The following is a 12,901-nucleotide window of genomic DNA, read 5'->3' as shown; positions in this document are numbered from 1 at the left end:
GTAGACACTGCTATGCCATCCCGGTGACCCAATGACGGACGCAGAGTTGACTGACGCCACCTACCGACATGCAGGAGTACTGCTACAAAAAAATTCTCCGGATCCAGTCTGACGCCTTGGGGTAATTCTAACGGTAGGGAATCTATAACTACAGTCTCTTTCAGATATTACTGCAATGTAGGCTTTCCTGTTTTCAGTTTCTTTTTTTGGTAAATTCTGGTAGGGTTTTCTCAGTGTTTTCAATATGTTTAAAAAACAGTGGTTATCAGTGGTTACGAATTTTTGATCCATTAAAACCAACAGACACAGTGTTTTCCGGGTGTTTATGGAATCTGCATGTGTTTAGACAGTGTGCGTACAGGGTATATGAGGTCCAAATACATTTTTTACTAATCAAACTTATTGTAGTACAATATACAATACTTCTTTAGTGAGTCTTTGGTCATGTGCACTCGCTCTTTCTTTCCCATGTAAATGTTTATCTCTGAAAAGGTCCTCTCAACATTGGCACTTGAGACGGGCAACACCAAAACAGCCAATACACAATTTGCTAACTCTAGCCACTGACAAAGCTTTCCATGTTAATACTGGTGCACCTGAAGATTACGATTCCCTGTGACAGGTTTTGCAACATATGCATTGAACTGGGCACATATGCCCTCAGTTATTGAAGAGGTCAAAAATTATCAGTACTTTTCAAAGTCCGAAGAAAATTCCCATTCAAAAAGGGAACTAGGAGTTGAGTAGAGTACCTCAGGATTCATTTACTTCAAATGCCATGGTTGGCGAAGAGACATTTCTATGCATCACTGCAATCCTTTTCTCTTGCACTGTAAAATAAAATTTCCTGAATTGCTCCTCAACATTTCTTTGCTTACCAAGTGGCAAGAATTCCAACTTGGAACTTGTTGCAGTGCCAAAGTAACCAAAAGTGTCGCCCTGCCAAAACTCAAGGAAAAGTTTCACATCTACACCAATTACGCTGAACACTTGTTAGACAAAGGTGTTTTCAGACTCTAGTGTTTTTATCATCTCCACTAAAGCAGTCATGTTTTCCTGTAAAAATTTAAGAATACAGTAGAGTGTACTTTTTTCACATCACTATCCATATGCTACCAAAGATCCTCACATATCTTGCCTTCACTGAGCAAAGAATTCAGTAAACAGTCGCCACATGGATAATATAGCATTCAAGGTCTTTAAGACTGAGAAGCACTGGCCTAAATGACACAGTTGGGATGACTCTTTCTTTGATGCCACACAAAGCACAAAATGAGAAATATTTGGTTATAGTTCCTGCGCATAACAAAACAATGCACCAGAATGGACTACAGAGTCCACAGCAATCTTCATTAACTCTGAAGATTGTAAAGATGCTATCAGAATACCATCTAGCAAATGGCAAGGATCTCTTACAGGGAAGCACTTCAGCTCAGGTACTGATTTTGACAGGTCATCACACAACTTTTTCATATATGTAGATGAATTACTGCAAATACAAACAATATCACACCAATCTTTGTTGAACTTGGTAAGAGGTTTTTGATGGCAAACACATAAATGTTTCAGTGTTGTTCATTACTTGCAAAAGGTAATTGTTATGGAACTATGCATATGCGAGAGCATGTATGTTAGCAAAGCCTGTTCCAGATGTGATAAACTTATTACATACATAACACAGAGTCAGTTAACATCAAGTAATTTCAGAAGAAAGACATAGAGGGCTTGTTGATACCAGTACTTAAATGCTGATAAACCTTAAGATATCACAATACTGCTTTTGAGGTCTCTACGTAACAGACACCTAGTTTTTGTTAGTGAAGTATATATGTAACATATTTACACAATTGATTTCCAAGTAACCTTTTAGTGAATCTTTTAGTGGATCTGACTCTGTGAACTAGTGCACCTTTCTGGAGAGAACCCCATGACACTTGTGAACTTCCAACCTTCAAGTACAGAGTCCAGCCTTCCTAACTCCATAATATGCCTCTGTGAATCCAAGTCCCTTTAAAAAGTTTGGACAGATACAGAGGCATCATGGGATATCAGGTATGTGATCTGCATTAATGATTAGTACTTGGGGACTCTGGCTGTAACAAAAGTAGCAGCCTCATCTGAAATCTGGTAAAAAAGACATCACCAGGAGGCTTTCAGTAAGTGATAGTGCAAGTGATAACCATACTGTGCTTACTTTATAAAATAATAAGTGCTATGGCTCCGACCAGGTGGCATCTGCAGCTTATATCAACCATCGCCCCTGCCATCACTGCCAATGATGGTACAAAACAACTACTAACCATCTCTCTCACCTGCAAGTGGCTAATCACAACGCTGAAATGCAGCATTATGGTTGACCATCGCTCAGATGGAGCCTGGGGCCTGGGCATGTTTCCCACAAGGCTGTGTAATGAAGCTGGTGGGGAACATGCAAAGTGTGCTAGAATGTTGGGCCAGGCTAAGACGGCCGGTCAAGCAGTCATGGGCACTTGGAGTGTACAAACCACTCCTCACTCTGTGCCTCTAACCCAGCACCGAACAAGAAAAAAAACAAAAAACAATAATAACATAGCAGTGGGGCGGTACTCCTACAGCTTAGAGGAAGAGCCACCACTGAAGGAATGAATGGGGAAGCAGGTATTAACACTTTTGTAAGTACATTGTATTAATAAACAACTGTTGTTCTGTTCATCTCTAATGGCAGACTGTCATAAGTGCAGTGTTTACAATTAAGGGCCGGTGCCGAGCATCAGATACACATTAAGAGCCAGTTCCAAGCACCTGGAACCGCCGTAGGCATGCATTCCACCTTCCATGTTCTGACTATGGCTGTCAGACCGCCACTGGACCACTGGTACCACTGGGGATCCGGGATCCCTCAGCGGTGGCACAGTGGTGTGATGCTGTAACATGCTGGCAGTGCCGCTGCGACACCGCCAAGCATATTACAAGTTTTCACACCGACACAGTTATCATGGTGGTGAGCCCGGTATAAAAAATGTGGGCGTGAAGAAACTAAGGAGGCCCTACAGTGCCTCCTGTTGCCTCTGTGCCAGGGGATGCATGCAGCGGGGGCACATGGTGTGCCCCCTGTCTGTATGCACCCCCAGTTCCTACATGGCATGGACTTCAGAGTCCATGCCGTGCAGGAACATGTAATGGTGTTCCCATTGCGGTGCCCTGCTTAGACTCACAAATGAGCCTTAGCACAACACCGCCGTGGGCCAACTGCAGCAGAACCCCTCCACATGGATTCCAGTCGGAATCCGGCAGGCCATCTCAATATGGGTTTGGCGGGCTTGAAGCAGAGCGCTGGCACGTTCCAAGACCGCCAAACTCATAATAAGGCCAAAAGTCTTTTGAAATCCATTTTTGGGAAGTAAGCTAACCAATAGAATAAAACAGTGTCAATAAAACCATGAAACAGAGTTAAAAAAATATACACAGGCCTTAGCCATTACATGGTGATCAGAAATGGTCTCAAGGATATGGGCCAGAAAAGGTAATTAAACAATTTATTTTACTGCCAGTCATTTTATCAACTATCAGACAATCAGATCAATGTGAAATGCAAAATCATAGGTAGCTTGGGTCAGTTTGGGGATAAAAAAAATGTTTATGCTCAATATCCTGTGAATCTTTTGGATTACTTGTTTTTGTAAATCTGTTTATTGGCTTTTTCTTTATTTCTTTTATCACAGCAGATGATTCATATGCTGTATTTGGGGTTTTCAATGGACTCTGAAGGGAAAGTATTGAGAAGAAATCTTCCAATAAAATCTACAAACGTACACATTTAAGGGAAAGAACAGTATTAGAAACAACATAAAAACACCAATGATATTCTTGTCAGAAAAGAAGACATCTTTTCTAACTTCAGCAAGTGACAAAGTGAATATAATGCACAGATCATTTTACAGATGTGAACTTTGATGACAGATGATTATAATGCAATTATATGGTCGAATTGATATAAACCACAAAGTACTTACATGTCCTTTGTATTTGTATTTATTAGAGGGCATTATGCCATGCTGGGAAATGTACATAAAGGCAGAGTATGGAAACCCGCCGCAGCAGCCGCCATCGGAGTCATCGCAGTCGACAAGCTCTTGTTCGCTCATCTCGAACAGTTCCCCGGTCTTTATGCAATGGCGAGATTCAAGGGCTCCAACCTATGGGTGTAGAAAACACACATTTAGGACCCGAAGGATCATAGAAACACATTTTGGGCTTCCTCCACAAAAAGTTGCATGTGCCAGTAATTACCAGACTTTTTAATGCCTTTAAGTTTCAATAGGTTTGTCCTGCCAAAATTTAATGGGGAATTTCTTGAGTTCAGAAGTTATCGCTCACGGTAACTGCCCTAGTGCAGTAATCTCCATGCCTTTTGCTATTGCACCACCAGGCGAGCAGATGTTTGTCCATTAGTTGTAAGACAATAGGGTACTTGTAAAGAAAGCCTTAGCATTATATCTTCTGGAGAATTTGAAGGATCTGTTGCAGCACATTTCACTCTTCAGCCTCTGCACCAGCTTCATTAATCCCTTGATGCACAGGTGACTTCTTCAGTAGAGCAGCCTGGGATGGCTCTGTACATTGGCTCAACAGTAGAACCTCCCAAGCTTAGTGGAGAGACCTCATCTATCTCCTGGTCACACAGTGGTTGGTACTCTAATGATTGATTCTGGCCGGTGTCACTTCACTATTTTCTAGCCTTCACAAGTTGTAGGCCTGGCATGTGGACCTCCAGTGTGAAACTTCACAGATTTCCACTGATTTTGAGCCAATTCCTGCATTACTAATCCTCCACCTGACTACTGTTCATGTAAATCCCAGCACTGGCCCAACACTATTGATGAGATGGAGCATCATTTTAAAAACAGGTTTATCAATGCCCTTTATTGGGTTGTATGTCAATACAACCCGGCGTTTACACCGCACTACCATTACAACGCTGGTTTTACAACGCAAGTCTGGGTGCTGGACTTAGGAATAGTAAGATTTACTATTCCAACACCAGCCTACGTACAGTAGGGAAGGTGTTGGAATAGTAAATCTACTATTCCTTAGCCTAGAGCGCCCTCCAGCGCAAGTTGTGGTAACGACTTGCGTTGTAAAACCAGCGTTGTAACGGTAGTGCGGTTTAAACACTGCGTCGTAATGGATGTTCCCCCTTTATTGCATCCCTCTTTGTAAACAAACCTGTTCTTTGTACTGGAGGATGGCCCCATCAAGAAACCTGCTTAATTGAAAATGCTTTGAATTTGTTAAAGAAACTCTGCAGGAAAGCTCGCACAGAGCTCAAAGAATTCTCGTCGAGAAACTTTGATATTGTGCAAAGACTTTTCTCCCCCTATTCTTCCACCTCCTCTGTTCCCCCCTCATAGGAAATTGTGACTTCAGGTCTTTTTTATTTTGAGGAAACATTTGAAAGATTTCTAGTTCTTCCAGTAGCTGGAGTCTACCATCAGCCTTTGTCAATTCAATGACCTCTATCCTACCCAGGGCCTCCTCTGTTCTCAGTTATGCCAGGTGAGTTTGTATTATTTACAAACCCCCATTCCCACTACAAGATTTAGTTCTCCAGACGACCCCAGTCATCCTTGGTCTGTATGGGTATCCACAGAGAGGGGAATGGGGTGAGGGGCGCTTGCCCCCTCCCCCTGGATTTTTCGCTTGCCCTTTAAAACAAAGATTAAAGATCGTGCTGTCAGTATTGAGATGACGTCACTGCATGCCGAAACGTCAGTGCCGCTATTGAGGTTAAAATTATGTGCCCCCAGAAAAAAAGCCTGCGGACACCCATGTTTGGCCTTCAGTCTGGCTCCTAACTCCACAACATTTTTCCTTGTGTTATAATTCTCTGTCTCCTGCTACTTCTCCTTGAGCCTGGAAAGAGGCACTAATCATTCCAGCCCTGAAGAAGCCTGTTGATAACCTGCAGTGTTGGCTAATCCTCACCCTGTTTTGGTCCTCTTCCACCAAAGTTTCTGGAAGAAGAGGTAAATGCTTAGCTTTCAGATTTTACTGAATCCAGTCACCTTCTGGCCAACCACCAGGCTGGCTTCAGCTTGCTCTACAGCACTGACGTTGCCTCACTTTCATTGACAACATCATCTGGAAGCTTCTGGAGAAAGGCGCCAGTGCAACGTCGGTTCTTCTTGACCTGCATGCTGCCTTTGACACTGTCTCTCAAAACATTCTCTGTCAGAGGCTTCTCGATTGAGGCATGGAGGATAAAGCTCTGGACTGACTATGTTCTTAGCTGAAAGATCGCACCCAATCCATAGTCTTGTCATCCATCTGTTAACAATCCAGATCTCTGCTCTGTGGGTACCACAGGGATCTTCACTCAGCCCCACTCTCTTCAGTATCTATGTTATCACTTTGGCAGAGTTTATTTGTAGTTTTAGCTTTACCCTGTTGTTCATTGCCAACGATAAACAAATTGCGGTCTCTTTATCGAATATTGTTTCTGCCAACTAAGCGGAAAAAAATTCAATTTACATTGAAATTCACAAAATTTCCGGCATTTTTCATTACGCTTTTCAAATGAAATACTTCGAGATTATGCAATAATGCAACTTGCCGTAATTGCAGTTAAAATTCCTATTGAAGGAGCACCAGATCAATGTGATTAGGCAGAACGTTTTATCCAGATGAGTTTTTTGTGCTATGCTTTTAACGCAAAGTGCAGAATCGAGTTCAACTTAGACACAAGGATATATACAGTGCCAAAATATAGCACAAAATGGCAAATTTGTGTTTCACTTAATTTCGCTTAATTTTTCTGAAATTTCATATGAATTTTGCACATTCCTACTTCCAGAACTGCACATTTTCATGCATATCTGACTGCTGTTGCCTGATGGATGAACTTAAATTCTTTTTCTAGACCGTAGCCCATCATCACTGCTGGGATGGCCCAATTTAAATTCATGAAAGCAACCAAAGACTCCAGCTCTCAAAACACACTGTTCGGTCACACTCATATTCATTACAATGGGAGCATCCATCTTGACCGGAATACATGCTCTCATTGTAAAGAGAAGAGGTGCAGTTCATCCCTGCACATCGTGGCTGGCCCCTGAAGGTGCCTGCCACGGGGTGCAGTGATCAACAGGGGGGCACTATAGGTGCCTCCTTGGCCTTCGACTGGAGGCCGTACACCCATGGGGGCCCAAAGGGTCCCCCAAAGTTGACTTCTGACAGACTTCCTGTGTTGGAAAGGGCGGCACGGAAAGGCTGTCAGAATCCGACATTGTAATCTCTCTAGAACCCTTGGGATTTCTCCTAGCCTGTCGGAAGCCAGTCGAAATGACCGGTTGGATTCCTTACCAACCGACTCCATCCTAATGGGTTGGTTCGAAAGGAATCCGACGGGTTGATTATGATGTGGTAGGAATGGCTCCAACTGATGCTCGCAGCGGTCTCCTAACACATCGTAATCAGCCCCTAAATTATTAAATGATCTGCAGGAGGTGGGAGGCCAACACTAGGTAACTAGGATTTTTATTCTGAATTGGACAATGCACCCTCTCTCCTAGTGCTTTTTTATTGCTCTCTTATTCTGCTCTTTGCCTCTGTGTATTGTTGATAGTATTTTGTATCTTACTAAAAGATGTATTATGCAACTTGTTATAGATCTCAAAAAACAAAACTGTGCAGTCAACATTGCACCACAAGTTATGTGTTGAATTTGAGTCTGTCCGTGTGTGTTTTCAGCTAAGTGTTCTTCAGTTGGGTAATGGTACTTCCTGAAGAAAACAGAGTAACAGCAGGAAGCATTGTTCTAATCCAGTCACAGTCTGTGGGAGTGGCCTTCACCAGACAAAAAACCTGTCTCGTGGTGGTGGGGTCTGTCAAAAATGACACCCCACACTAGAAACCCACAAGAGCTGTGGAGTGGTGTAACCCTGTTACCTAAGTGCACCTGCACAGGCTCCAAGCTATAAAGACCTATCAAAAGGTTTTACTGGGCCGAGGTCAGAAATCTATACTGGGGCACTACATAGGATGGGTTCTCGTAGTATCTAGTGGTATTAGCCATGTTAGCTGAATTTGTCATTAATAAGGCAGCCTTGCTTTAGAAGTATCAATAAATGTTGGAGTAGAGGCGTGGGGCCCTCCAAAAGCTTAGGCCTGGTCAATAATGACCCCTAGGTACCTTCTGGGGACAGGCAAGGAGCCGCGCGTCTGATGGGGAAAGCCTCTGGATTGTGGCATTTAGGGTTTTAGCCCCAGTGTGATGCCCACCGTCACACGGTGGTCATGATAAAGTCAATTCCTGCCTCACAACCTCCCATCCACCAGAGTGACGTCAGGTGTTTGGAGAGGGTAATCCCATTGAGGTGAATGGTTAGGAACATTTTTCTAAGGAATAAGGAATAATTGAAGGCAGGTCTGTGGAAGTAATTGGGAATGCTGGGATTTTACAAACAATCTGAAGGTGGGAGCAGACACCACAGAAATGAAGGCTCGGTGAGAAGGATGTCAACCCTCCTTTGCCCTCAAGCACGCCAGGTGCCAATAGAAAGACCAACCGGCAAGAAAGCATCTGGACACTTGTTACTCAGTTGCATTTCCAAAACACAGGATTTCGGATATGCCACAAACAGGGCCGGCTTTAGTGCTGGTGGCACCTGGTGTGACAAACATATTGGTGACTCCCCATGACCTCCTCCTCAGATTTCCTCACTGTCACCCAGCAGAAGTGCCCCTCATCCCTCCATTACCCCTGTCGCACACACATTTCATTTGTTTTAAAGCGGCCGCCCCTGTCACACAGACGTAAAGCAGGCCCCGGCCAGAAACGTGCCGGGAATTTGTTCGCGCTATATAAATTATTCATTCATTCATTCATTAATTCATTCATACCGCTGCAAACGCCCAGCAGGAGCCGCAGCGTCCTTGGTCCTTGACGGCGGTGACGCATTTCTGGTCCCGCCAGTCCACGTTCGGCGGCAGTGACGACAGGCTCACGCCGCTGTACTTCGATGTACCGCCCTGCATCACTGCTGGAATTCTCAGGCAAGACATGGATTTCAGCTCGTTTGAAGTCTGCAAGGATCAAAAACAAATATAAGAGAGAGTAAGTGAGAGAGGGAGAAAGGGAAAGAAGCGAAGGAGGCAGAGTGTAGGGGATAAAAGAGACAATGACAGAAAGAAATTAAATGAGAAATGAACCGAATAGAAGGGAAGGAATTAGTGGGAGAAAATGTGAAAGAAAGGAAATGATGATCTACAGAAAAGGAGAGAAGCGGAAGGGTGGATGGATAGATGAACAGACAGAAACAGATAAATGTGTGAATGGTGTATTGGTGGACGGATGGGTGGTTGGGTGAATGGATAGTAGGACTAAAGGATGGATGGATGGAATACACAGATGGATGAATGGTTCGATGGATGGACTGAAGGATGGACAGACAGTTGACTAGACGGAAATGCAGATAGGAAGGCAGATGACTGGGCCATGCCTTTTCTTCCTAGCTCAGGATGTACTAAACCAGTGCAGTGCATCTGGTACATTCTTAAAACAATCAGAAAACTCTTACCATTCATTCCCCAAGATTCGCACAAGACAGTGGTTACAGCACTGGCGCTGTCTAGGTTGGACTTTGGAAACGCGCTTTATGCGGGGATTCAGGCCAAGCAGCTAGCAACACGACAACGTCTACAAAATGCAGCAGCCAGGCTGGTGCTAGAGATTCCAAAGTTTGAACCAGTAGCGCACAGATTGAGAGGTCTTCACTGGCTGCCAATTGGTAAAAGAGTTCAATTCAAATCCCTGTGTCTGACATATAAAGTCCTTCATGGAACTAGTTGTCAGTTCCTGAAAAGTCATTTGAAATGGTACTAGCCCTCAGATCCTTCAGATCCAGACATCAAAAAATGATTCAGGTGCCTAGATTTAATCAGGTTCGGTGGGGTGGGAGAGGTTTCAGACTGCATGCAGCTAGGATTTGGAACTTGCTCCCAATGTCAATTAAAAACAACCCCTCCTTGCTCTCTTTTAGAAAAGAGATAAACACTTGGTTGTTCTCGGTCTGCAAGTTTTTAACCCCAAATAGAAGCTAACTGGTTTACTATGGCACATAGCGCCAAGACGCCCATGGGCAATCGCGCGCTCTATAAATATTAAAATCAAATCAAATCAAATTAGTGTACAGGGACATGTTCATTTTCATAAGCTGGGTTTCACACATGGGCATTGATGGGCAATGTGGTGTAGGCAGGGACAAAGGGAAGCTTTTCAAAATGGACTGTTATGCTTTTGAGATGGTTAGTGCCTGCTCAGGGCAGGCACAGACCATTCGATTGTCTACAGTCACATGAGGAGTCACATGAGTAGTCGTCACACCCTTTCCTTCGGACTGCAAAATGTTTACAACGCGCGCATTGCAGTTACTGTGCATATCTGTATTTCTTGGCCAACTCATACTGAGTGCCATAGAATGGGCTTTGGGTCACCCATTGCTCATGATTGGATGGCTTTACTGTCCATCCCACCACCCTGCTCCTCATTCAGTGGCCATTGTCCCACCCAGGAGCATTTCTGTCTTCTAGTGCTTCAATAGAAATAGATTCTTATTTTTCCCTGGTCAGACTTTGCATTGAAGGTAGACATTTCAGTGGTACAAGTTCAAAAAAATGACTAGATCATTCTAGACGGATCTTCCCTTTTCAAATCCTCACTCTGGAATATCAGATGTGTTCATGAGCTGGCCACATGAACAAGGCATGTAGACAGTTAAAGTCAAATGTGATGGGTTTCAGGAAGACCATCCAATACTAAGCACATGAATGAAATGAAATGCCTCTCCATCACCGTAAGCACCTTATTCAGCTTTGCACCAGGCATTTTGTTCTGCACTAGTCCCCCAAGAGACACTTCACTGTGTAGGACTTTTTATATCAAGGGTCAGTATTGCCACTTTATCTTTCTCGATGTTTGTTTACACTCCTTTGAAGGCTCTACATTTTGTAGTGAATACTTCAAGCAAGCTGATCTCACCCGGTCCGCAAAGTGGTTCAAGGCCATCCGGTAGCTGTTCTTGCCTTTGTCCGCCAGCTTGTTGTGCTCCTTGACCTTCTTCCAGGTCTCCTCCCACCTTTCTCGGCGAATTACCTCTTCTTCTTTGCTCTCATACTTCCTCTCTGTAAAATTTAATCAACGTGCAATCAATTTAGCAGTGAAAGCCTCAGCAGTGAAGTCTATGTACATTTATGTGGTGAACCAGCCTCCAGTGGCGTCACTAGGGTTGGTGTCACCCGTTGCGAGTAACTCATGGTGTCACCCCCTCACAACTTACCGGACGGACCAACTCACCCTCTGCCTGCACCATGCCCCCTCTGCCTGCATCATCTCTCCCTCTGTCCGCACCATCTCCCCTCTGCCTGCACCATCTCACCCCCTGCCCGCACCATCTCTCCCTCAGCCAGCACCATCTCTCCCTCAGCCTGCACCATCTCCCCTCTGCCTGCACCATCTCCCCTCTGCCTGCACATCTCTCCCTTTGTCCACACCATCACCCCTCCCCTCCGCCTGCACCATCTCTCCCTCTGCCTGCTGCACCATCTCTCCCTCTGCCTGCACCATCTCTCCCTCTGCCTGCACCATCTCCCCTCTGCCTGCACCATCTCTCCCTCTGCCTGCACCATCTCCCCTCCGCCTGCACCCTCTCTCCCTCTGCCTGCACCATCTTTCCCTCTGCCTGCACCATCTCTCTCTCCGCCTGCACCATTCCTCCCCCCCGCCTGCATCCCACCCCCGCCTGCTGGTCTTTTAATCCTTTCCTCGTCACCTTCTCCACCCCTATGTCCCCTCCACCTGCACCATCTCTCCCTCTGTCTGCACCATCTCCCATCTGCCTGCACCATCTCACCCCCTGCCTGCACCATTTCCCCTGTGACTACACCATCTCCCCTCTGCCTGCACCATCTCTCCCTTTGTCCACACCATCTCACCCCCTGCCTGCACCATCTCACTCCTTGCCTGCATCATTTCTCCCTCAACCTGCATCATCTCACCCTCTGCCTGCACCATCTCCCCTCTGCCTGCACCATCTCCCCTCTGCCTGCACCATCTCTCCCTTTGTCCACACCATCTCCCCTCCGCCTGCACCATCTCTCCCTCTGCCTGCACCATCTCTCCCTGTGCCTGCACCATCTCTCCCTCTGCCTGCACCATTCCTCCCCCTTCGCCTGCACCCCTCCCCGCCTGCTGGTCTTTTAATCCTTTCCTCGTCGCCTTCTCCACCCCCATGTCCCCTCCGCCTGCACCATCTCTCCCTCTGTCTGCACCATCTCCCATCTGCCTGCACCATCTCACCCCCTGCCTGCACCATCTCACCCCCTGCCTGCACCATCTCCCCTCTGCCTACACCATCTTCCCTCTGCCTGCACCATCTCTCCCTTTGTCCACACCATCTCACCCCCTGCCTGCACCATCTCACTCCCTGCCTGCATCATTTCTCCCTCAGCCTGCATCATCTCACCCTCTGCCTGCACCATCTCCCCTCTGCCTGCACCATCTCCCCTCTGCCTACACCATCTCTCCCTTTGTCCACACCATCTCCCCTCCGCCTGCACCATCTCTCCCTCTGCCTGCACCATCTCTCCCTCTGCCTGCCCCATCTCCCCTCCGCCTGAACCATCTCTCCCTCTGCCTGCACCATCTCTCCCTCTGCCTGCACCATCTCTCCCTCTGCCTGCACAATCTCCCTCTCTGCCTGCACCATTTCTCCCCCTCCGCCTGCACCCCCTCCCCCGCCTGCTGCTCTTTTCACCCTTTCCTCGTTGCCTTCTCCCCCCTCATGGTTTCTCCCTCACAGTTCTCGGCTTTTCTCAAAGTGACTGAAATAAACTCATGAAATGTGCTTTGAATTTGTGCGCGCGA

At 45.9% G+C, this 12,901-nt stretch overlaps 1 protein-coding gene across 1 annotated transcript in view; it reads right to left on the bottom strand.

The window, feature by feature from the left end:
* LOC144805706 (cathepsin K-like) overlaps positions 1–12,901 on the bottom strand; it is a 57,215-nt gene that overhangs the window by 20,764 nt on the left and 23,550 nt on the right. The window contains exons 3-5 of the mRNA XM_078672210.1: positions 11,018–11,160; positions 8,881–9,063; positions 3,993–4,175 (exon numbers count right to left, since the gene is read on the bottom strand). Coding sequence (XP_078528336.1) covers positions 3,993–4,175; positions 8,881–9,063; positions 11,018–11,160 — 509 coding nt within the window. The remainder of the gene's footprint in view (positions 1–3,992; positions 4,176–8,880; positions 9,064–11,017; positions 11,161–12,901) is intronic.

This window comes from Lissotriton helveticus, chromosome 1_2 (genome assembly GCF_964261635.1).
Source record: "Lissotriton helveticus chromosome 1_2, aLisHel1.1, whole genome shotgun sequence".
Taxonomy (NCBI): domain Eukaryota; kingdom Metazoa; phylum Chordata; class Amphibia; order Caudata; family Salamandridae; genus Lissotriton; species Lissotriton helveticus.
The sequence above is the reverse complement of the archived record's forward strand: the minus strand, read 5'-3'. Positions and strand labels throughout refer to the sequence as shown.